Source organism: Tachypleus tridentatus, chromosome 6 (genome assembly GCF_004210375.1).
Source record: "Tachypleus tridentatus isolate NWPU-2018 chromosome 6, ASM421037v1, whole genome shotgun sequence".
NCBI lineage: Eukaryota > Metazoa > Arthropoda > Merostomata > Xiphosura > Limulidae > Tachypleus > Tachypleus tridentatus.
Genome location: NC_134830.1, coordinates 120,587,956 through 120,613,891, shown reverse-complemented (window position 1 = coordinate 120,613,891; position 25,936 = coordinate 120,587,956). Strand labels below are relative to the sequence as shown.

Genomic DNA, 25,936 nt, shown 5'->3' with positions numbered 1-25,936 from the left:
CCTTGAAATTTAGCAGCTGCGTGTATTAATCCAAACGGCAACACGACAAAATACCACAAACCATTTTCTACAGTGAAAACCAGCCTTGGTGTACATCGTCGTCTTGCCTTTAACATTATCGTATATTCAGATCCAATGTTAGATTTTTTCGATCTATATAGGACACTCAAATCCTTGGCATTGAGTAAACATAGAGGGCAGACATTGAGGAGGAAGAAACATACCCCAATTTTGACCCAGTAACGAAGTGCCCCAAGAATGAAGAATAGAGACCTATCATAAAAAGTTATTTCAGTTGTTGTTAATATAACGAAGAAACCACCCAAATTTAAATTTTCTGTCACATGTGGGTAGAGACCCTTCTTTGTTAGCTCATTCACTTTCTGGTAGCCCATGCAGAACCTGGTGGACCCACCCTTTTTCTTTACAAGTACAACATTTGATTTCCAAGGACTGGTATTTGACTTTTGTTTCACGTCTTTGACAGCGTCATCCTGTCGTGTAACTAGGAGTTATTTGGCTCACTCGTGTAGTGAGGCATTTTCTTCAGTATTAATATTTTGATGTAAAAAAAATAACCATTGTAGGTGGAATGCATTTAAAAACACGAGATTGTGCAATTCTTCATAAGTATTCATAAGATAAGTTTTAAAATTATTTCTGTTTAAAAACAATTACATTTTTTCTTGTACTAAAACCTTAACTGTAGCAGTAGTCATGCTTTTATTATTTTATTTAGTGACGAAAAATTCAGAATTCAATTTGTCCATATCTTTCCATGTTTGTATTCGAGATCTCTTACTGACTCATTTTCTCTGTTCGCGGATGACTGCGTTACTAAGCGACGTAGGACATCCAGATCGTACAAGTCATCAAGCATTGCATTGCATATTTTGGTTGGGTTCTCGTCACTCATTATTACGTGCCAAAAATCAAATAAAGGAAACGTCTCGACATTATATATAATAGCGATGAGTGTAAAAAGCTGGCGGGAGTATAGGAACTCATAACTTCAAAAATTCCAAACATTTTACGTTTAGTAATAGCGATGAAGCTTCCATATCAGTTAACTGCTTCAACTGGCATCTTTATTTTTCTTTTCTTTTATGACGAATTAACATACTATTCAGTAACTGATGATCATCGAAATGAACGAGAAGTATAGATATATCTTACTTTGCTGTTCCAGATCTTACATATATATAATTTTAGTGACTTCATACAAAGTAGACATTCTTATACTGCAACTTATGAGAAAACTGAGTGAACTAATGGTGTGTGCAGCCATTAAGCGCATAGTCAGAATATAATTTCTTTATGCAGCCATCTAAACTGATGGCGAACTGCTTGTGTACACATTAATATTAATACACAGACACATATATAACACGTGCGTCTTTGTGCCAAAATAACGTAGCAAATGTATCGTTTTGTTAAATTGTTTTGGTTTAGAACGTTGAAAGACCACGAACTACTTGAAACAACTGGTATTTATAACGACTTTAACCGCTACCGACTCGTCAGTTATATTATCGGTATATAATAGGTGTCATATGTTTTTCAAAGACTTTAATTTTATTCTCTATATGAAACTAACTTACACGAATGTGTAATAATAAAAGGGTGTGTGCATGCGCGCGCGACCGCCAAAGTTAAAAAACTGAAATTTTGCTGATGTACTATGATGCATGATGTATGATGAAGTATACAGCCCGTGAGGGTGTATACTTGGGTATTATTACTTATCCACATGCATGCGCGAGCGCATCTTTTTTGTGAGGCAAGCTAGCGAAAAACTAAGTAGAAAAGTGTGAACTGCCATAGTTTCAAGAGGAAAGAACCCAGAAATCTGAAATTTTGTACTCATATTAAGTGGACCCGGAGGGTGTGCTCATGAGTATCATTACTCATTTCACATGGATGCGCGAGTGCATTTTTTTATGAAACAAGCTAGCGATAAACCATACAGAAAAGAAGTGTGACGGTCATAGTTCCAAGAGGTAAGAACCTAAAAACCTGACATTTTGCATCCATATTAAGTGGACTCTGAGGATGTGCATCTGAGTAATACCTGTTATCCATTTGCATGCGTATCTTTTAAATGTGACAAGGTAGTGAAAAACCACATAGGAAAGAAGTGGTTCCTTATATTACAAAGTACTTAGTGAACTCTGAGGGTGTACACCTGGATATTATTAATCCACGTGCGTACGCATATTTTTTGATGAGGCAAACTAGTGAAAAGCCACGTTTTTTATGTTTAAGTGAAATAAAAGTGTTTAAAATATTTTACTGTTCTTCTGTACTAAAATATACTGACCTAGTAACCCGAGCGAAGCCAGGTAGTTTCTCTAGTTTTAAATAAATGTAACTTCTATGAAAGAATATTACTTACACCCGTTTTTTGCATGTTTAACGACTGTATATATTTATTTATCTTTTCGATTTTTTCTGTGTATTAGTATCCATAAGCAAATTAGGTATTAATTATTAAACGATTAAATCTTCGACCTAGATAGAACACTAGGAAGCTCACACTGTTACAAACCGGGATTTGATACATATGGTGGGTACATCACAGATAACCCATTGTGTCGATTTGCTCTTAACAAAAAAGACACTAAGATTGACTAGTCAATCGTCTGCTGAGCAATAACACAAATCTTAGTTTCTGCTCAATTACAAGCAAAGAACACATTTTGGTGCTTCCGTGTTCTATAAGAACATAGAATATAGTTTTTTTCCCCTTTCACTCCCCTTTCATTATTCACAATGTATCGATGATCCGCCTCCATTGGCGTCACTAACTTATTAAACTACCCTAAAGGGGAGGGGATCTATATGTTAAAAAAACATTTAGGACACTTGACTGTGAAATCTGGGCATGTTTACCAAGTTTGGTCCCGAATAAAATATGAACACGTTGTGACCCCGAGGGGAGCACAAAATCTGATATATTCGTCGGTAGGAAGCTATGCCGTATAGATGATACGAAAGTTAGGTTCTTCTAACCCGACAGCTCTTCATGAGTTGAGGACAAACAGCCGAATTCACGTCCAGTGTGTGTATAAAATAAGAACGTTACTGATACATGGAATCCTTACCAGAATAATCAGTGTTCAGCGACGACACTTGCATATTGAGTGGTAATATAAAGTACTAAGCAGCTAAAACAACATCTTTAAGTTCAAAGATATGTTTGTGTTTTTAAATTTGGCAAGACTTTAATCTGAAGGAAGAAAGTGTAACTAGAAGTTTCCAGGCTTTTCCCAGCACGAGTGTTCGGGAACAGTCGTTTCTCTTTGGGAAGTCAGTTGACCAGAATTTAAATCAAAACCTCAAACTAGTTGACCACGACCGTGAATTCTATCCCTCTGTCTTCGATTTTTTTCATTTATCAAAAGGCACATTAAAAATGATGTAGGTTTAAACAGATCGGTTTATTTATTAGCCTTGAGCTATATTTTGTAGCCATTGGCCAGTAGGTACCCGTAGAGTACGTACACATCTTGAAGTTTTGGTGCAAATAAATCATCAGTTTAACATGTCAATTCAAATCATATGTAATCAATCACCCATGTGTTGATGATGGTGGTGGTTGTTATTCTGATACATGCAATTCCCGATGTAATTTGAGCGTAAAAACAAGTATGTGTGTGCTCCGTAAAAAAATGTTTATCAAGGCATATGATAAGTTACTTGATTTCTCTATTAACGAATTATGCTTCGATAATTCCACATTAATATTTCGTTTTTTGTATTACTAACGTATCAAGGAAATAGCTGTAAACAGTGAATGTGCCGGAACGAATGGATTTTGCGGAGATCAGGTGGCTTCTACACTCTGTGCAGAAAGATAATGGATTTCAATAGGCTTTCCGGATTTTTTCTTTCCGACTTTGTTTCTGGGATGTTACTAGAATATCTAAGCTTATTCCGTTCATTTCAGTTTTCACCAGGCAGTTTGCCAGCACGTTATCGATTGGATACAAAACTTCTTCTGTGCCAAAGACGCGAATAAAAATTAATGGTTGGAAGGAAGTTTTTTTTTTTTTAATATATGATTGAAATTGAACTAATCATTAAAAGCTAATTAAAAAAAAAATTGTAAGTTTTTATATTTAATCTAAACGTATCTTCATTGTACTGCGTCTTGACCATTGTCGGCTGATGGTGTGACTGACCATAGTTCTTCTACTTTAAAACCTTCAAACCCATTGACTTAATTACAGCTGAAATGTTCTGGTTCTGTTGATGAAGACCATGTACCTAACTGACAGTAGATTAGACCATTTAATCAACAGTTTTTACAAGTGTTGTCTATTTCTACTAGGGGGCGTATCTCACCATAGTAGTCCATGTGACGCGTATCTAGATACAGAAATTTTATCAACTGTTTGTTGCAAAGTTTGGCAGCCTTGTGCGTAATTTATTATCTATATTACTAACATTGTCTTATCTAAGTACTTTACAGTGTTTATTTTCAAATTCTCAGGTTTGATCAATAAAATAACAGCTGGCGAAAGAAGTAAAATAAAAGTTAATATTTGTAGCACAACGGTATGTCTGAGTTTCGGTACTCGTAATGGGCAGTGCTTTTGTGTAGTTTTGTGCTTGACTTGAAAACAAACATTTTGTTACTTTTACTTTGTTACGTTACTTTGCATATACTGTTTTTAATCAAAGAAATGAAAACAACATATAGTTTATAATCACTTCCTTTGTTGAATTATTAATTCTAAGCACAAATATCTTGTTATAAATTCTGGTATCGTATGTACAAATGACATAATGTCTACTGAAAGGTTGCTAAATTTCGCGAAGCGACATAAACCATATCGATGATATATCAATACAGAATCACTGCTTCACAACACTCGTATTTCAGTATCGCCACACCTTTAATTTCTAGTGACAAAGTTTATATGCATTAATGAAAGTTCATTTGAGAATAGATAGAACTTTATAAATCCAGTAATTGGGATGTATGTGACGCCACAGAATCACTATCATTGTTGGATATTAATTGAACTGGGACGAACGAGTTATTCTGGTATTTACAAATCCGGTGGATGTGATGTTTATTGTGTCAGAGGCTACGTTTATAATCACTGTCGCTCTGCAACGGACTAATTAACCTTTGGTGAATAAAATATTTATAGAACTTAATAAACGTAATATTTCAGAGGGCATTAACTTGTGATGATAGCTAGATATTTAAAAAAATACTAGCTTAACGTGTTAAAGATAGTTGAAAAAAACAAAAATCGAGGCGTTTGCACAGTTTGATATAGATTTATATTTATAGGTCCAAAAACATAATAATAAACTGAAGGAACTATCCTCACATAGTGCTTAAAGTGGAGGAAACGAAGTGAATGGTTTGTGAAATTTTATGAAGTAGTGTATTTCTTGTTTTGTGTGTGTATTCTTTGTTGTTAAAAGAGATAGAGGGGTGGTTTCAGGTCCCCAGAATCACTATATAGACACACATACAACAAATAATTATTTGCAGAACCAAACAAGCAGTCATTAATAGACATTGTTTCCCCATTAATGTTATCAAAACTTGATGAAATTATTCTTGATAACGAGAAACCCACTTGAAGTAAAAATGTATTCTCAAGATGGCTGATATGGGTATTAAAACTTTAATTAAAATAAAGTACAGAACAACGTTCGGCCTTCTTCGGTCATCTTCACATAAATCTTCTCAAATAAATGGCTTACGTATGGGGAATCCAATGCCACCAGTTCTAGCCAACATTTTCATGACACAGATTGAATCACAAGCGATCAATTCAGCCTTACACCCACCATTATACTATTACAGATATGTCGACGATGCAATTGCTGGATTCACATCTACAGAACATACACTTAGTTTGTTTGTTTTTTCAACCAGGTTAACTCTGTATGCCCCAACAATTTATTTCACCTGTGAACACAAGAAAATTAACCAAATAACGTTTCTTAACCTCAAGATCACAAGAACCGATACACAATTCAAAACGAAAAATTACCCATGCCGGACTACATATTCCCTGGAACTGAGTACATGAAACAAAATCAAAACTCAACATGTTAAGAAACTAAATATACACAGCCACAAAACTATGCTCACCAGACAAAATTAATGATGTAATGAACAAAATATAAACTTCATTAACAAATTTCCTAAAGAGAGAGTTGAAAAATTATGCACACGGTCAACAACAAACAATAAATCCCAAGATATAACAAACTATAAAACTTTATATTGATGCATACCATATCTTCCTGACATCAGTGAAAAAATAACCAACACTTGGAAAAAAACTTAAAACATCAGTAAACATCAAATTTATTCAAAAACCAGGTACAAAACTAAAGTTCATACCATGTAAATACTACACTGACAAACACACACCAACGTTATTTATAAAATATAATGTAACAACTTCTGTATTGGAGAAACAAGCAGAAAAATGGAAACCAGATTAAAAGAACACAAACACCTTCGCACGTTTTCAAACACTGCAAATCAAAGTACAATATAACCATAGAAAACACCTAGATACTAAGTAGGAAAACTAATACAAACGCAAAATCAAAGAAGCCCTACGTATACATCTCAAACCAGAATTGAACCAATATAAAGGAACACCTTCATACATATAGAAATTAATAACAATTTCAACGCCCCTTACAGTCCTGTACCTATTTACATTCTATTGTCTCTAAAACGGGCCTAGCAACGGTCAGTTGCAAAGTGTTTGTTCACCTGAATATGACTTAAAAGGGTCGAAACTTTGTTGTAAACTGTTTATTATTTAAAGGTTCAGTACCAATACAGTCGTCTCGATAAAGTTTTGTTTTGCGCAACTGTATTTTTACCATTTTAAAAATATTCTAATCCGTTGGTCAGTGTTAAGGCCAGTATGTTTTAATTATAAAAGATCAAGAGGGGTAGTTTTACGACCAAATATCATTTAGACAAACTTTTCGCATCATGAATATTATTGTAATATCGACGTAATTTTAAAAGTCAAGGTCACGCGCACTGTGAAAAGTAATGATTGTCAAATAACTAGTTTTAGCAATATACACGATTTAGGCAGTTGTTTAAAACTCAACACTATCAACTGAAACACAATGTGTAACAAAGTTAGTACGAAGCAATCGCATACATTTTTCTAGAACCTACCACACTTTAGTTCCACTCGGTTAATGCAAAAATACATTCTGATGCTTCCGTCTTCTATAAGAACATAAATATAGTTTTCTTCCGTTAACGTCTCACTAATACAACAAATAAAGGGGTAAGCGTGTTCCACATGTGGATCAGCAGTAAGTTCACAGACTTGCAACCAAGGATTTGATTCTCCACAGTGGATGATAACCCACTGTGTGACTTTGCGCTGAAACAACGACGTAAGAATAATTATAATACATACACTGCTGGCCAAAATTTTAAGGCCCATGAAGATAAAGAAAAATATGCATTTTGCGTTGTTAGGCTCAACCACTTATTTGTGTAGAGCTTTCTAAAGATGAAAATAAGAAAAGGGAAAATAAACTTCTAAAGATGAAAATAGCATGAACACTATGAAATTAGCCTAAATACTAGCTGGTCAAAAGTTTAAGACCATACTGAAACGAAGCGTTAATCGGTAAACACGTAACGAAATTTAGTCATTTGTGTTCAAGCATTAGCATTGTCAACATCTTCCACTCGCATCTTCTGTGTTATATTGGGTAAAAACATGGCAAAGGCCACAAAGGTGACAGTTTGAACGAGGCAGAATTGTTGAGCTGCAAAAGCAAGTTCTCTTTCAACGTGCCATCGCTGGTGAGAGTGGGCGAAGTAAAACTGCTGTTGTAAATTTCTTAAAAAAACCTGAGGGATACGGAACGAGAATTTCAAGTGGTCGGTCCAAGAATATTTCGCCGGCGTTGAGCTAGAGGATTCGACGGGTTGTCCGGCAAGACACCAACCGATCGTCGAACCAGATTAAGGCCCTTATGGACGCAGAATGCAGCTCAAGAACAATAAGACGGCATTTACGAGAGAAAGGCTTTAAAAACCGTAAACGTCTTCAAATACCACGCTTCCTTCCATACCATGAAACAGCTCGGTTAAACTTCGCTGAGAAGCACCAAACATGGGACGTAGAAAAGTGGAAGGTTTTGTTCTGTGATGAGAAAAAGTTTAACCTGGATAGTGCAGATGGCTTTCAACGTTACTGGCATGATTAGGATATCCTATTGGAGACATTTTCTCCATGACAGAGTGGAGGAGGTTCCATTATGATCTGGGGTGCTTTCTCCTTCCATGGAACAATGGAGCTTCAGTTTATACAGGAGAGTCAAACAGCAGCTGGCTACATTGGCATGTTGGAGAGAGCATCCTTATTGACTGAAGGCTTTTGCTTGTGTGGAAATGACTGGATCTTTCAGTAAAACAATGCTGCAATTCAAAATGTCCGCAGGACAAAAGACTTTTTCATGGCAAATAACGTGATTCTTTTGGACCATCCAACGTGTTCGCCCAAAATGAACCCCATTGAAAATGTTTGGGGGTGGATGGCAAGGGAAGTCTATAGAAATAGACGTCAATTCCAAATAGTGCATGATTTTCGTAAAGCCATCTTCACCACTTGGAATAACATTCTAGCGAGCCTTCTGCAAACGCTTATATCGACCATGCCAAAGCGAATGTTTGAAGTTATTCGCAATGATGGCCGTGCATCTCACTACTGAGACCTCTTGTTGGGCATTTTATACCCTGTTTAGAACTTCTTTTTGGTAGTGTCTTAAATCTTTGACCAGCTGGTATTTAGGCTAATTTCATTGTGTTCATATTTTCCTTATTAAATGCTAAAAAGGTTTTTATTTTTATATTCCCATTTTTTCATCTTTCGAAGCTCTACTCAAATAAGTGGTTGTGTCTAACAACGCAAAATGGATATTTGTTTTATGTTCATTGGCCTTAAGATTTTGGCCAGCAGCGTATACGTGTGTGTGCATTTACAGCTGCGTTTTTCATTGTTACTATTTTAGTCGTTAGAGTTATCATATACAACGAAAATGTCTCATTTTCTTAACGTTTTTCAACACGTTATTTTCTATAATTTTTCCCAGTTTACAGAAGCTTGGTCAGCAGTGTAATTCCACGTGGGCGAATTGTAGTAGTAACAAATGTTGATACATTAGATCGTTTAATTTTACATCGTGTATTGGAAGGATATTCAGTTTATTAACTCGCTTCACTGCAGTGTCAGAAATGTACGCTCGAAACGTGTAATTCGGGTTTGGAGAATGCAGTGAGGTGAAACTGAAACCTTAATTTCTATCATGTATTTCTGGAACGGTAATTTCGGCATTCCGATAAAAGTTATTCTGTCACTATAACTTCCACTTGCAGACGGTCACGTGGTCTCTCTTTACAGTTTTTTTTTCTTTTGTCAGAGATTCGAATGTAACACAGGACGTTATCTACGTTTACTGTACCCGATTGTATGAAAATGTTGTCATCTGAGACTAAGGAAACGGATGTACGTAAACTAGCATGAAAGTTACGTCGTTAATAGCAATGGAGAATACTTTGACTAGAGTTAAAGGAATTAACCCATTTATAAACTTGTTCTTTCTTTTCAGGTTAACAAAATCGGAAACTTAAGTGTAATATTATATTATCTTGGTTACTGTAGAGCAACTTTTAGAATTATAATTTCTATTTCTGGAGCTACAAAAACATTAGCAGATAAGCACCATAAAAATAGCAAGACATATAAGAAAATAACGTCCATGCACGTGCTGTGTGAAAATGATGATAATAGGACCAAAGAAACAATAAGTAAATAATAAACGTGTGCCAAATGACACGTCTTTATCTTTGAAGGTTCTAAACAATACTGATTCCGAGTTTTGCCAGTGGTGTATTTTTGTGGGGAAGGAGCAGACATTCATCCCTGAAGTGTTAGCGATGTGTTGTCTTCAGGCAGTAGTAGACCTGAGTATTAGTAATATTTGAAAAAAGGCGTATGTGTTGATGTTTGTAGTTACTATCTACATATTCATAATTACGTGGCCCGTCTTAGATTTTTATATGCAAAAACGGCTCGTTTTGGTTAAGAAAATATTTTACATAGAAGAGCGAACAACATTTCGAGCTTCTTCGGTTATCGTCAGGTTCACAAAGAAATATGTAACTGACCGGAAGCTGACCACATGTTTGGAAGAGGTTGTGTAACTGAGTGTCGGAATGTAGAGGGCGGTGTTAGGTGTTTGAATATATAATTTTATTTATTTTATTATATTAATATAGGTATAAAGGCGTTCCTTTATATTGGTTTATTTTGGGTTTAAGTTGTTGCATAAGTAAGGCTTCTTTAATTTTGCGTTTGTTTATGTTTGTTTCTTTATTTAGTATTTAAGTGTTTTCTATGGTTATGTTGTGTTTATTTGACTTGCAGTGTTCGAAAATGTGTGAAGGTGACTTTTTATGTTCTTTGAATCTGGTTTCCATTTTTCTACTTGTTTTTCCAATATAGAAGCCGTGGCAGTTATCTCATTTTTGCATATATATTTCTCTACAAGTGGGTTTTCTCGATATCGCTGATCACGTCTTAGATTTTGTTATCAGTGAGCAGAGGATTAGTTGTATTTTATAATGGTTAATGACGTTGTGACGTGGCATCTGACGTGTTTGTTTATATTATGTTCTAATTGTAAAGACAAGTAAGATGGAAGTGATATTTAGTTTTTCTAGGTATTTGATTAGACTGAGGGTTTAAATGATATTTCTCAACATATGGTATCTTCCTCAAGATTAGATATATAACTGAATATTGCAAATTAACTTTGTCCCCTTTCTGTCATTCTGTGTTTTCACAACAGTTATGGTTGTAAGATTTCTTAATATATTTACTATACAGCTTTTGTTCAGTTTTCACAAGGAAAGGATATTCATACCAGTATTAGAATTATTATCACTAGATAAGGTATTCTAGAAGAGTAGTAAATGTGTGTGTACAGTGTAAAGGGAGGTAAATTTTTTAAACACAAACTTTTAAGGGCAGTTTAGCTGGTATTTGGTATGTTAGGTTTAGATGTTGATAACACATAATATATATTGACATAAGTAAATTATTTTAATAAAGAAATTTGTTTTAACACTTTATATTGAATTTGTTTTAGTCTCTTATAATGAAAAAAAATCATTGCAGATTTATAGATGCTGCTGCAAAAATCATGCAAGAGAAACGTTTCAGTTTTGTATAAAGACAATTCATAGTTTTAGCAGTATCTTTAAACCTGATTCAAGCTAGGCTACTAATATATTTAAATTGGATGCTGATAATATGTTTCATTTTCAAACTTCAACAAGAAACTACATATTTAAATTGCATCAGTTCTTCTTACAAGCTTTTCATAGTACTTCAAAACACATGGTAGTGTGTTGAGCAGCCAAAACAACCTGCAATACATGCTGTGTGGTATTATCAGAAAGATAGTTTATCAGTTTCCTACTTTCTGCAGCTCAGACTCTGGCAATTGAAACTCACTTTTTTTAGATAATGTATTCCATTGGACTCTTACTTCATGTAACAGATTTCAAGAAAGTCCATTAAAAATATATGAAATATAAAATCTCCATTTGTTTTGCACTGAATATATGGAAACTTTTTGATAAAGAACATATTTAACTTTCATGTTTATTTTTTTCCAAATTTGGTACACTGATAGATCTAATCACCATACAGGTAGGTGTCAAGTTTGGTATATTTTAAGCCACATGTTCAACAAAAACTACTTAGTTTTCATGTTTTCAAAATTCATGTTAACCATCAGTATGAAATTGTTATTACAGCTTTACTTCAGAATAAAGGTGGACGTTCGTATTTTTGTCATTTGGATTAAAGGTGTCTATTTTAGAGCAGCAAAGTATATATGAAAGCACATGCAGACACGTAATTATTGGTTAGGCCAAGCAAACTAGACCAGCAGTTTCTTGCTCAAGTTTTGAAAAGAATCATGTGGGTGGATGATTATTATTCCTTGCCAATTTTCAAACAGAACTTTGTTAAAATTTATGAAATTCTCCTAATAAAGAACATTTGATATAAACTTAGATGATTAGCATACATAATGAGTGCATGTGAGTGATAACAAGCAACTGTTAATCTAGATTCCATTGTGTTACTGTAAAGAAAGTTATCAACACTGTTTTCAAGAGGGAAAATTATCGTTATATATTGTAAAGAATCTTATAGATCTTGTTAGGTCTGTTCTGAAAAATAGGGTTGTGATCCTAAAACTGATGTGAGTTACTACCAAATGCCACTTTCTTACTTGCTTCATTTGTTGGTGTGTATTGAGAAAAACAATCATATCTAATCATAAACAGTTTAGGTATAGAAACAAATATGTGGACAAAATGAGGATTTAGCATGTGACTTAAAAAAATGGAAACAAAGTTGACAGCCAAACTGGTAGTTATACTTAAACATTGATATGAATTTTGCAGCAAATATTCATTCATTAGTTATCTTGGCCAAATGTATTTCATTGTACTTAATAATATCCCAAGTTAAACAAGTCACTGATATAAAATATAAGAAATCAAAATTTCCCTGTCCACATGTTGTTTCTTTAAACCCAAACTGTTTTGCACATTGTCAGATTATTTTCGTGATTTTATAATAATTATCACCTCACCTTATAAAAGTTCAGTTTTCTTAATTTTGTTTTTCCTTTCAGCATCAGGAGTTATCCACATGAAGCATTGTGGAATAAATAACCTTAAACCTCTCTCTCTGTTGAACAATTGGTATCACCATCTGGTGGGAAAATTAGTATTTTCAGCTAGAAGTTGGTAGCATCTAATTATGATTAAGGAGTTAACTTTTAATGAACCATAGATACAAAAATTAGTCATAATTAGTATGAAAATGCAAGAATTATGATGATAAACATTTGGTTGAAATTTAACTGTTTGTAACAGTTTATACAGCTTACAAATCAATAGCTTGGTGAAATTTGATTAATTTGAAAGAATAAACTGAATTTCCATTAAACCTTGATGGGAGATGCAGAAAAGTATTATTTAATAAGGATATTTTTAACCTCTGAAAATAAAATTTTTTTTTTACACTAATAACTAATGATGCTAGTTGGATATTTTTACTTGTTTCTGATGTTCATTTAAAAAGCAAACTCTGAGTGCAAAAATATACCAGTGGTTTGTAAAATTTTACATCTGCAAAACCTTGCTAATCACTTATTGCTTCTACCCAACTCACCTTCCCTTACCACAAACACCCTCCCTCCTTTATACAGTGGAGCGCCGTTAAGCCTCGGTATTTGGGGGGTCAACCTGCTTAACCGCGGATTAAGTGCAAAGCAAACTCTGAGTGCAAAAATATACCAGTGGTTTGTAAAATTTTACATCTGCAAAACCTTGCTAATCACTTATTGCTTCTACCCAACTCACCTTCCCTTACCACAAACACCCTCCCTCCTTTATACAGTGGAGCGCCGTTAAGCCTCGGTATTTGGGGGGTCAACCTGCTTAACCGCGGATTAAGTGGTCCGTGGCTTAAACCTTTGTGACTGAAAAGCCGAAGTCGCCAACAGCTCCGCCGAGGAGCCTCATCCGGGCCATTGCGTGATCATTATAATATTAATGTATAGACTATTCAGATACAATTGACAAGTGCCGTTTTAACACAAACGACCAATGCATTGCGATGGTTCGCTTTTCCCTGTAAAATTTCATCTTCCCGTGTTACATGCGGGCCACCATGTCAATATGATATGCTCACTATTAATTCAGAAACAAAAGTGGTTTCTATTGGGTTTGTGGCCAATATTTATACAATTCCATAAAAATATTGGATTATCGAATTAAAAATAAGACTTTAATTATAGATCACTTTTTTCACGGATTTACCGCGGATTAACTTTAATGTATGGAGAAGTGTGATTCGGTAACAATGGCGGCCTCCATAAAGCTGACATAGAGAGCGGATAAGGTAGATTAACAGTCGATTTCTATTGTAATATATTTTATTTATTTCCCAAATTAAAGCAAACCCTTTTTAAATATCCCCTTGAAGTTATAAAGACAAGGAGAGTGTGGGAAACTTTAAAAAGCCAGGTAGTAGATTTAATACATCAAAAATTATGGGACAAGACTTGCTACAGCAGCTTAAGCGATTTCGCGGTTTACTGGTCCGCGGCTTAATGTTGCTCCACTGTGTGTATATATATAAAAAACACCATCAGAATTAATGGGAAGAATGGCTTTGGTCATAGTATTGCATGTCAATGACTTGCATTCTGCAAACCACAGTTTTAGCACCAGTACTGTGTGTATGTTGAAGTAAACATTATGTAGTGTTAAGATCTGGAAGCAGTGTTTTCATGTTTCTTTGGAAGTATGTTTCATTTAAAATGGGACTTCATGATTTAAATGGACAGAGATATACATCATTTCTTATGGTGGTTCTAGAGCACACAGTACACAATTCGTTAAAATTAATAAATAGGATTTATTTGAATAGTTAACATACCTGTCAGTAATTCCAAGTAGATTATAAATATTTTGGTGCAGAAATAGAATTGTAAGATTCAGTTCTTGTAGTTCCAGAATAGGTAAAAGTTGAATGTGGTGTAGGATTAATTGAAGTGAAGGAAGTGATATACAAGAGAACATTTTATTTATATAGTTTAAATGTCATTGAGTTACGCATAACTATGTACACCAACTTGAATTATTAAAAGGTACTTTGAAAATAATGTGCATGTATGTAACTAATTCATGTTATGAGGATGCTACTGTAACAATAAAAATAAGTCTGTGGTGAATTTATCTTAGGTTGTATATTTTTCTCCGTTAGAGCTGAACAGAACTAAATCATCATTGTTATAAAAGATTTGGTTTGATTGGTATAAAAATATCTATTTTTGTATCAAGTGTGTCTGTGTGTGTGCACATAAACTACATTTTTATTTTGAGAATAGAAGCAGTGAGCAATATTTTGTTTTTCCATTTCAGACTAATTGTTGGTGATGGAGAAAGACAAAGAATCAGGAAGTGGATATCCTAGTCAATATGGCTTTACAACCAAAGAGCTGCAGGAGCTTATGGAAACGAAAGGCCATGAGGCCATTGAAACAATCTTGGGATGTTATGGGGGTGTACAAGAAATGTGTAAGAAACTGCTTACGTCACCAACAGATGGTAAGCTGTTACATATAACTCATGCTTTAGTATGTATTAATAGAAGTAACTTACAAAGTAAAGATTAGCAATAAACATGATTATTCAAGCTACAACAAGAGTTCATATTTGATGCATTGCTTTTAAAGCTCAGCAGTGGAACTCTTAATTATCAACTGATATACCAGCACACCAAATAAAAATTCAAGAAAGGAGAAATTGAAAAAAAAATTCCTCCACTTCAAAGAAAATAGCATGTTAGGGGGTGAATAATATCTCTCTTTTTATAGTTCAGTAGGCAATAATCCAGAATCAAACTCGTTAGTAACCAAAGTAAATTATGGAGGAGCAAGTTTTTTTATACAACAGTATGTAATGATGAAACTATGTCATTGGGTTCAACTTTTTGTAAATTTTAGCTTCACACATGTTTATATGTTAACCTATTTTACAGACAAAAACCGTGTTCTGTTATAAAAAAAAAATAAATCCTTTAAATTGTGCAAAAGGGGGTATATTTTAATGGGGTAAAATTCACACATTTACAGAAATATGGTTAATTTATCCCTAATATTTCATGGAAAAGGGAAGTGCAGGGCATGTAGTTGGCATGAGTATCTCTGTAGTAGGTGTTGCTAAATTTTTATTAACTCTTCACTTTAATGTTTGTTGAAATAAATTTTATTTGTGTAAAACATGTACAATGTGACTGGAAATAGCAGTACATATTTCATTGTAAGTACCTTTAGAAAAATCACACTTTAGAAGGAAATGTTACATTATTAAATACAAGTAGATTAAAACTCTTTTAATGAAGAATGTTTTCCAAAAACTAATATTGGAATAAATTAGTTTCCTCAGATATATCATGTTGAAGACTGTGACATTGTGATAAAATTCTTGTGTTTCACACTGTGATATACCTCATAAATATTTCATTTGAGTTTGGAGACAGCTTAATCCAATATTACTGTCTTTAATGACTGGAAAAGATTTGCTATTTATTCAGTATGCATGAAATAAAAATTAACTCATAATTGTGTTATGCCTCGAGTCATATTAACTGTATGTAGTTTCAAACAAATTGAAACAGCTTTGAATTGGTAAAATATTTTTTCCTTGGATATATTTTTCTCTTTTGTATCAAGTATTAGAAATCAAGGTGAACTCTCATTATAATAATGCATCTTAGGAAGGCTGGTATGGGTATTAACACTTTTTAACCAAAATAAAGCAAAGAAACACAATATGACCTTAGGTCATTTTCAGGGTTAACAAAGAGAGATTTTGCAACTCTCATCATAAATTTCTTAATAATAAACTCTAATTACAGCTAAGTGTATTATAACTAAAGAAACCAGTGTCGGGTCAGACTCAATGCATTGTAGGAGGGTTAATGAAAACAGGCTGCATTACAGGTGTTTTATAATCATACAAATAGTTTCTATATTAGTACATCAGTTATAAATGCTTACTAAAATAAAAAAGGCATATTTCTCAATTTATCACTTGTATAACAGCTGGTTGAACTTTCTGGCCAATTTGTTTACATTTGGCATGCTGTGAACAACCTGTTAGAATTATTTAAGATACCAGTGTAATTCTCAACAGTTTCACAGAATCTTATTTTGATAAGCTTGTATCCATGGGCATGTGGCAAAGCATACAAGTGATCATTTCAAGTCAAATTTACCTATTTTACTACCCAAGCCATTATCTGTTCACTTATAGATAATTTCACTGTGTTTTAAATAGTGAGTCATCTTAAATACAGTTAACTACCTCTTTCAGTATAATAAGCCCAGATCTACAAAGCTGTTGATTTGTAATAAATTCATCACAATCAGTGTTGAGGCAGCATATACCTCAAGTTATAATTTGACTTGTATCTGTTGGATTTACATAAAAACTTCATTGTGCAATACTGTAAAATGGTGTCACAGTGCCAGGAGGGAAGAAGTTACTTGTTCTAAAAAAAAACAAAGGATACTGAGTGTAGCATTAAACAACTGAGACAGCATCTACATCTGGGTTACCACTAAACATAGCACTGTGGGATATTGGCCGATCCATTCAAAGTAATTATTAAATGAAATTACCCTAGCCATTAGAAATTACAGTCAAAACAACTGCAAATTTCTGTTGGAATTATGGAATTTTGTACAATATTGGAGTTCTGAGGAAGACCACTACACTTCCTTTTACCATGACAGAGCATCATAGAATATTGTAATGTTGTGATACTGACTTAACCCAAACCAGACTTCCTAACTGAATTCATCTAAACTGTTGTGAAGTATTTTTAATATGTCCTAAGAAACGTATCCAGCAGTCTCTAAAGAATTAGACAATTTTCATGAGGACAGGCTGTCCATTTAATAAGACTGTTGGTGGAGTGAATTCATAACTGAATGAAGATTGTGATTAACATCAAAAATTCAAAATTATATTAATTCTCTCTTAATTTGAGTGCTCCACTGGTTAAGCTCCTCAATGTATTGTGTCTCAGTACTTTTGATAACAGTGTGAATGAGGCATATATTATCAAATTAAATAAAGATGGACGTGTAATGTCGAGACCTCAGATTGATTTTTAAAAAATCACCCTGTAGTGTCTTATAACTGTGTTCTATACAGAAGTAAACTTTACAGTTACAATCCTTAGTTGTATTTGCTGATCTGATTTAGTTTTATGTTAATTGAGAGACTGAAAAATGCTATGAAACAGAAGTGAAAATGTTTGATTGAAACATACGAGGTCTGTTAAAAAAATACGCGGACTGTTTGAATTGCGCGGCTCCAGTTGGTTCCAGGGGAATCCGCTTGGTGTCGCTAGGTTCCCACAGATCAGCTGATTACGACGCCATTTCCCGATTGCAGATATCTTCATTTGTGTATTAGCTACGCGGTTTTAAGTGAAGTGCGATTTTTTTCGTTTGGCAGATTTCAGAATGAATGACCTGAAGGAGCAACGACTTGCTGTGAAATTTTGTGTTAAACTTGGAAAATCTGCGACTGAAACTTTTGCTATGCTTAACACAGCTTACAGTGATGTTGCTATGAAGCGTACGGCATGTTTCAAGTGGCATGAACGTTTTAAGGATGGTCGACAGTTCATTGAAGATGATGAGCGTCCTGGACGTCCTTCCACGTCAACTGACGACCCACACGTCGACAAAATCAACACCCTGGTGCGAGCAAATCGACGCCTGACTGTCAGGAGCTTGCTGAAGAGTGTGGGATATCAGTTGGATCTTGTTATGAGATTTTGACCGAAAAATTGAAGATGCACCGCGTTGCTGCGAAATTTGTGCCTCAGAACTCGTGAGTTTTTGGCCAAACACTCGATCACTGTTCTTTCCCACCCCCCTACTCACCTGACCTTGCTCCTTGCGATTTTTTTCTTGTTCCCCAAACTTAAAAGACCCTTGAAAGGAAGAAGATTTGAGACGATTCCCGAGATTAAGGCAAATGCGACGAAGGAGCTGGAGGACATTACAAAAGAAGCGTACCAGGACTGTTTCAACAAGTGGAAACACCGTTGGGATAAGTGTGTGCGTTGGGGAGGAGAGTACTTTGAAGGGGTCCCAGACCTGTAACTTCTAAATAAAGTACATTTTGTTTTATGACGTCAGTCCGCGTATTTTTTGAACAGTCCTCGTATTGTAACCATTGAATGTTTATGATAGGAAGTGCACACAGTTGTGTGTTCTTATCATTTTCATATATTCCTGTTTTAAAGATACCTAAACTTTGCATACATTACAGGTTTAAGCGGTTCAGTAAAAGACCTTGAACATAGGCGAAGTACATTTGGCTCAAACATCATCCCACCGAAACCTTCAAAGACATTCTTACAACTTGTTTGGGAGGCACTTCAAGATGTAACACTTATTATTTTAGAAGTTGCTGCCATTATATCTTTAGGCCTTGCATTTTATAAACCACCAGAGAACTTAGAAGAAGGTATGTTACAGTATGTTGATATCCTAAAAGAAGTAATTATTTTTGTGTAATATGACTTTCCTTGTTTAAATAACTAAGGCATGTATAATCTCTTCAATCATTACAATGAACTATTTCAATTATCAAAACAATATAATTAAGATGCATGCAGTTTTGTAGAACATTCTCATTTTACAAGTGATTTGTGTATTGCAAAATATTGTTTGAAAGAAATTTAAATTTGTAAAAGTCACTCCTGCTATTTGTCATTACTTTTATAACTGTGAAGATGCACTGGTGGTTACTTAGAGAAATGATAATTAAAAGCTATTGTTCAAGATCTATTTTTAATCTAAAAGCAATAGACGTTATCCAATACCAGTTCTTCGGGTGTTTAACCCTGTAAATGTTGCATTTACTGATTTTTACAAACTTATAAAGAAGTTAGAAAGATTATAGGGACATCTTGTGTTCTTCAAGTTAGTTAAAAATGTCATTGTACATTTGCTACTGTACTGCTTAGTGAACTAAATTATTTTGTCTTTGAATATGTGTAATTTAATTTTGCAGTTCAAGTTTGTATTCGTTGTAATATGTTTAAATTTCCTCAGAAAAACAAGGCAGATATTTCTATTGTACTTGTATTAAAACAACAATAGTGTGCAGTGTTTGGTAATTTGATATCTTAAAAATGATCCTCCTATAACTTTCATTAATCCAGAATTAGGTGATAAATTACGATTTTGTTTTTCTATTCAATGTATCTTTTTAATATAATTTCGTGAAATACCTATGTAAAGGAATTTTAACATTTTTTATCAGAAAGAAGATTATAGAAAATGTTATTTTGAGATAGGAAAGAAAGTGTAATAACATTTTACAAACATTGTAATACTTTATTTTAATAAAGATTGTTTTTCTGTTTTCCATTTCCTCTGTTCCTATTTTTCATTCTTTGTTTTTCTTTACTCATTTCCCCATCTTTCAGCCTTTCTTCTGTATCATTTTGTCACAGACTTTTTCCAAATATTTAAAATTTCAAAGTTTTTTTTTTTTTAAATACTTGTTTAGAAGAATACTTACCCCTGAAACTTTTGCTACAAATTTAAATTAACTTCCACAATATTTTAGAGAAACTTTATCTATAGCGGTCCCATAGGGGAGCTATATCTGTTCATTTCAATTGAACTTTTTGTTAATATATTATGTCTGATAAACTTTCCACATTTCAAAGGAACTTTGACTTTTGTACAAGGCTTACTAATGACAAACAAATGGCCATGTAAATATCACCACTAAAGCTTCAGGGTTAGATTTGTGATGTTTTATTGTGTTTGGGAAAGAAAAATGATAATGAAATATGAAGTTATCACTGACAAAAAGGTATATTTGATGGATTATTGATATAGAAAAAATATATTGTCAGTAACTATAACACTTTGTAACACAAATTTTGTTCCTGGATAGTATGTGTTATTTTTTAATTGCTCATGTTGTAGAAGTACAGAAAATGGCCATATTTCCCTTCAAATTTTGCTTTTTTTGACCTGGATAATGAAATTTAGAAATTAACCTATTTTCAATGTAAAAACAGGCAAATTTGCACATTTTCATTTACAATAAGGTCTGAATAAAACAATATATGAATTAAGATTTACATGTATTTATACTAAACTTGTACAAAAATGAACAAAAATATCTAGAAGTGAGTAGATTTTCGAGATTTGTGACTGTAATGTAAATAACTTTCACATATCAGTCCCCAAATATAGTCTCCCATTATGTTTTTGTTATACGCTCCTTGGTAGCGACTTTTAAGGCCAGTATATTTGGGTGGTAGCACTCACCTTGCTCCTCTGAGTATGCTCCCATGTTCTCCTTGAATTTATCAAAATGAGCGTCAAGGACATGGACTTTCAGGGACATCCTGCAGCCCATTTTGCCCTAGTTCTTCACCAGAGCTTCAACCAGTTCCACATAATTTTCGGCCTTGTGATTGCTCAAGAGGCCCCAAACCACTGCGACAAAGCTGCCCCAATCTTTTTCTTTTCTTTCCTACTGAGCTTCTTGGAGAATTCTGTGCACTCCAGGATCTTCTTTATTTGTGCTCCAATGAAGACACCAGCTTTGATCTTTGCCTCACACAGCTTAGGGAAGAAGTCTCAAAGGTACTTACTTGTAGGCTGCAGACTCCCTATCAAGAGCTGTGACAAATTGTTTCATAAGACCCAATTTTATGTTCAATGGTGGGAATAACACCTTCTGGAGGTCCACTAGTGGTTCTCACTTGACATTGTGCTTCCCCACAGAAAATTTGGTCCGTTGTGGCCAGTGCTTCCTGTTGTAGTGTGCTGTGGTGTCCCTGCTGCCCCAAAGGCAAATATAACAGGGAAACTTGGTAAAGCCTTCTTGGAGACCCATCAGGAATGCCACAGTTTTGAAGCCTCTGATAACCTCCCAGCCATACTCATCATACTTCAAGGCTTCTGGCAAGGTCTTGATGCTGTTGTATTTCTTTTGAGATGCCCTGAATGAGCCAAGGGTAGAGACATATTGGAGAATGCTTGCAGCTTCTTGATGTCATTTCTGATAAAATCAGATAGGTTTATGTTTTCACTTAGGCAGCTAGAATTAAACTGAAGTGGTGAGTGGTGAGCCCCTATGTACAGTTACGACAGAAAATGTTCGTACCCCTGCGTTGTGAGTAGTTTTTTCCTCATAACTTAAAGAGTATCATGATTAGGATAATGAAAGTATAGCATATTATAAATATTATACTAACACACATCTTCATAAATTTTTTATATAAATTGAACAACAAATGAACTGTTTATAAACAAATAACCAAACATAGGAGGGGCAGAAAGTGTTTGTGCGTCTACTTTAATGGTCAGTTGTGTAACCTTTAAGGTGAATTACTTGGTGCAATCTCTACTCACAGCCCTCCATGATCATTTGACAGTACTCAATTGGTATTTTCTTCCTTTCTTTTGGAACCCTGGTCTTCAACTCATGCCAAACGTTTTCAATTGGGTTGAGATCGGGTGACTGCGATGGCCACTCCAGAACATTTATATGATTTCTCCAACCAGGATTGCACATATTTTGATGTGTGCTTGGGGTCATTGTTGTGCTGGAAGATCCAATGACACCCAAACTGCAAGTTCCGAGCATCATTCTTGATATAAGTGCCCAATATATCAATGTGCTCTTTGTTTTTCATGATTCCGTTGACACGGTAAAGGCTGCCTACACCAGAAGAGCTGAAGGAACCCCATAGTATAATCGAGCCACCTCCATGTTTAACTGTAGAGACGGTGTTCTTTGGAAGATTTCGTTCCCCTTTTCTTGTGGAAAATATAGCGAACAGCATTGTGGCCGAAAAGCTCGATTTTAGTCTCATCTGACCAAAGAATACTCTTCCAATAGGTAAAGGGTTTATCTACATTTTTTTTGCATACCTCAATTGTGCTTTTAAATGAACAGGCTTTAAATATGGAGTTCTTCGAGGACGGCATGCTTTGAACCCAGAAGAGCGTAACACGTTCGTATCTGTAGAGGTGCTTACTTCAATCCCAGTTTTCCTTACCAGTTTCTGTATGTCATTACGTGTTAAACGAGGGTTCCTGCTAACTTCTCTGAGATCCTTCCTCTTGGTTATCTCTGGAATTTTGGTAGGGCGTCCAGAACGAGGGAGATTAGTAGTTGATCCTGTAAGCTTAAACTTGGCAATTATGCTTTTAACAGTATATTTCAGCTCATTAAGTTGTGTAGCAATACTGGAAAGAGACACACAAGACTTGTATTTTACAATAATTTGTTTTTTTAAATCACTGGATAGTTGTTTCCTGTTCCCCATGATAACCAAGCAGATAATGATGGAGACGATGCTAAATTGCCGAAAGTATATTTATTGCTGGCTAAATTCCAATAATTATGAACCCAGTGTCTAGTTCTGGAATGGTATAATGTAGTTTATTTGCCAAAGTAAACAAAATGTTTATAGGAATATCAGTTTTTTCACACATTCTGAACTGTACGAACACTTTCTGTTCCTCCTATTTTTGGTTATTTGTTTATAAACAGTTTATTTGTTGTTTAATTTACATAAATATTTATGTGGATGTGTGTTAGTATATTTTGTATAATACATTATATTTCTATTAGCCTACTCGTGATACTTTTTAAGTTGTGAATAAAAAACTACTCGGGATGCAGGGGTACAAACACTTTCTGTCGTAACTGTATATATTATTACTATGGAAAGTTCTAGAAAATTCCAAAAGGTTCTTGAAAATTCTTATAAGTTTGAGAAAATTCTCTATCAGCCAATCAGCACTAAATCTACCTGGAATGTTCTGGAAAATGGGTAAATTTGAAAATTTCATAACCCAGGTCACAAAGGCAAAGTTTGAAAAGAAAAATAGGTCTTTTCCATTTATTCTAGGCATAAGCAGTTGGGAAATACCACTTTCTGCCCAGGAACAAGAAAAAATAAAAATTTTGTTACATAGTGCTACAAGTAAAACATTTAAAATCAGTTTGTGTACCAAGCACTAAAAAAGATAAAGTTAGAACTTGGAAAACTTTACACTTAACTCAGTCAAAAAGCCAATTGCTCGTGAAAGATTATTTACTTTGAATTTAAGATTTTTTTTCCTTGTTAATATTGTTTTTCATGTTATTGTTCATGAAGCAGTCTCTAGAGATGAAGGGGAAGGTGAAGCAGGGTGGATAGAAGGAGCTGCCATTTTAGTTTCTGTCATCATTGTTGTTATAGTAACAGCTTTCAATGATTACACAAAGGAACGACAGTTTCGTAGTTTACAGAATCGTATTGAAGATGAGCACAAGTTTGCTGTTCTTCGAGGCGGAGAAGTGCATCAAATTCCTGTTAGTGAGATAGTGGTTGGTGATATATGTCAAGTTAAATATGGTATGTTTATTGTCACTGAGAACGTAGTATGATTTAAGAAAATTTTTTCTTTTATCACTGCTGTAGATTTGTGCAGACACTTACATTGGACACACTTTATATCCTTTATTTTAGCTTTGAAAGTGTGTTTTTGAGTAAATATTCAAAGACATAGTATTCAACAAAAATCAGTAATTGGATAATTAATTGAATAATAATTAATTTTAGAAATAAGTCATAAAAGGCAGGAATATTATTTTACTTGATTCTATTTATGTTATGGTAAAATAATCACCTGTGAAATATTCTATGCAGTTATCCTAAGAAAAAATAATAAATTTGATATGAAAACAATAAACAAGATACAAGTTATTGTATTGTATATGACCACAGGCACTTCTCTCTGTACATGAATACTAACCTGGCATCAGAAGAGGTTTTGCCTGTTAAAATGTTAAGAAAAATTTTAAACAATGTCAATTTTTAAGGAGAATGAAAGTAATACATGTATTTACTGAGTCAACAACTAGTAGTACTAGTGTACAGATAGAAATGTAAAGATATTTCAGCACTTAGGTTAACAAAAATTTCTTTGTTCGGTGTTTAATATAGAAACATTGGGTTTACTGTCTTTTATTTGAAGTTTGAGAAAATTTTTATTTTCGTTTTTAACATATAGTTGAATATATATTGAAATAATATAACTTACAAACATTAAATTATTGAGTAATTAATCTTAAATGTAATTACAAAAATAGATAAGTATGAAAAACTATGTTTTGAAATAGTTTAAACATTTTACACCAAGTAATACTAACTTGTCTATTTTTAAATTGAAGGTACTGCCACATTTTCTGGATTTGAATGCACAATTGTGGAGGTCCTTCGATAGGTTGGTAACTTGACTCACAACCAAAGGGTTATGGGTTAAAATCCCCTCCCACCAAACATGCTTGGGGGTGTTATATTGTGATGATCAATTACATTATTTATTGGCAAAAGAGTAGCTCAAGTATTGGCAAAGGGTGGTGATGAATAGCTTCTTTCCCTCTAGTCTTTCACTGCTAAATTAAGGAAGGCAAGAGCAAATAGCCTTTGTGCATCTCTGCACAAAATTCAAAACAAACCTTCAGTGCTGTTTTGAATACAGTTTATTATTTTTAGTTTTAAGATGTAGTTATTTTAAATATTGATTATCAGTTCATAACCACTCTGATAAATTTCATTAAATAAATGTATTCTTTAGGTGATCTATTACCTGCAGATGGAATTATAATTCAAAGCAATGACTTGAAAGTTGATGAAAGCTCCCTGACAGGGGAATCTGATCATGTGAAGAAAGGGGAAAAATATGATCCAATGTTATTTTCAGGTAGAATAGTTTTTAAAGCTTTTTGCTTTAGTATAATAGAAGTTTATGGTATTTTAAATTTCTAATAAAGACAGTATCGTGAACGAATAAAATGATACAGAACTGAATATTAAACTACAAGAAAGTTTGAGATTGGTTTATTTTGTACTTGCGTTTTAAGTATAAATTATTTTCCTATTACAATGCTTGCATTTATTTTTCTGAATTGGTAGAGAATAAGTTTACATTAAATGCATATTTGGAAAGAGAATTTAAAATATAATTGAGAAACATTTGGTATCAAACTTATTTTATTCTTTTGGAACATCTGGGTGCCTATAGAATTGAAATAGTACTTGCTGGAAGATGTTTTATATTTTGTTTCTCAGGTTCAAAGCTACTGAAAATAATTTAGAATTATTGGGAACATAATAAAGGTTTTTATTCCAAGGCATAAGCAATATTTAGAAAAACTCAAAATATGCTAAACATAGCTCCATATCCTGTTACAAAGTTG

General features: G+C 33.9%; 1 protein-coding gene across 24 annotated transcripts in view; it reads left to right on the top strand.

Moving 5' to 3' along the window:
• LOC143253459 (plasma membrane calcium-transporting ATPase 2-like) overlaps nucleotides 1-25,936 on the top strand; it is a 278,542-nt gene that overhangs the window by 106,629 nt on the left and 145,977 nt on the right. For 22 of the 24 annotated variants that reach the window (XR_013029643.1, XM_076507422.1, XM_076507424.1 and 19 more), the window contains 4 exons: nucleotides 15,044-15,229; nucleotides 18,977-19,174; nucleotides 23,850-24,089; nucleotides 25,315-25,440. Coding sequence is in view for 23 of the 24 variants with exons in the window: in XM_076507422.1 (XP_076363537.1) it covers nucleotides 15,058-15,229; nucleotides 18,977-19,174; nucleotides 23,850-24,089; nucleotides 25,315-25,440 (736 nt within the window). In the remaining variant the exon portion in view is untranslated. The remainder of the gene's footprint in view (nucleotides 1-15,043; nucleotides 15,230-18,976; nucleotides 19,175-23,849; nucleotides 24,090-25,314; nucleotides 25,441-25,936) is intronic. The other 2 variants (XM_076507419.1, XM_076507416.1) reach the window with 1 other exon arrangement.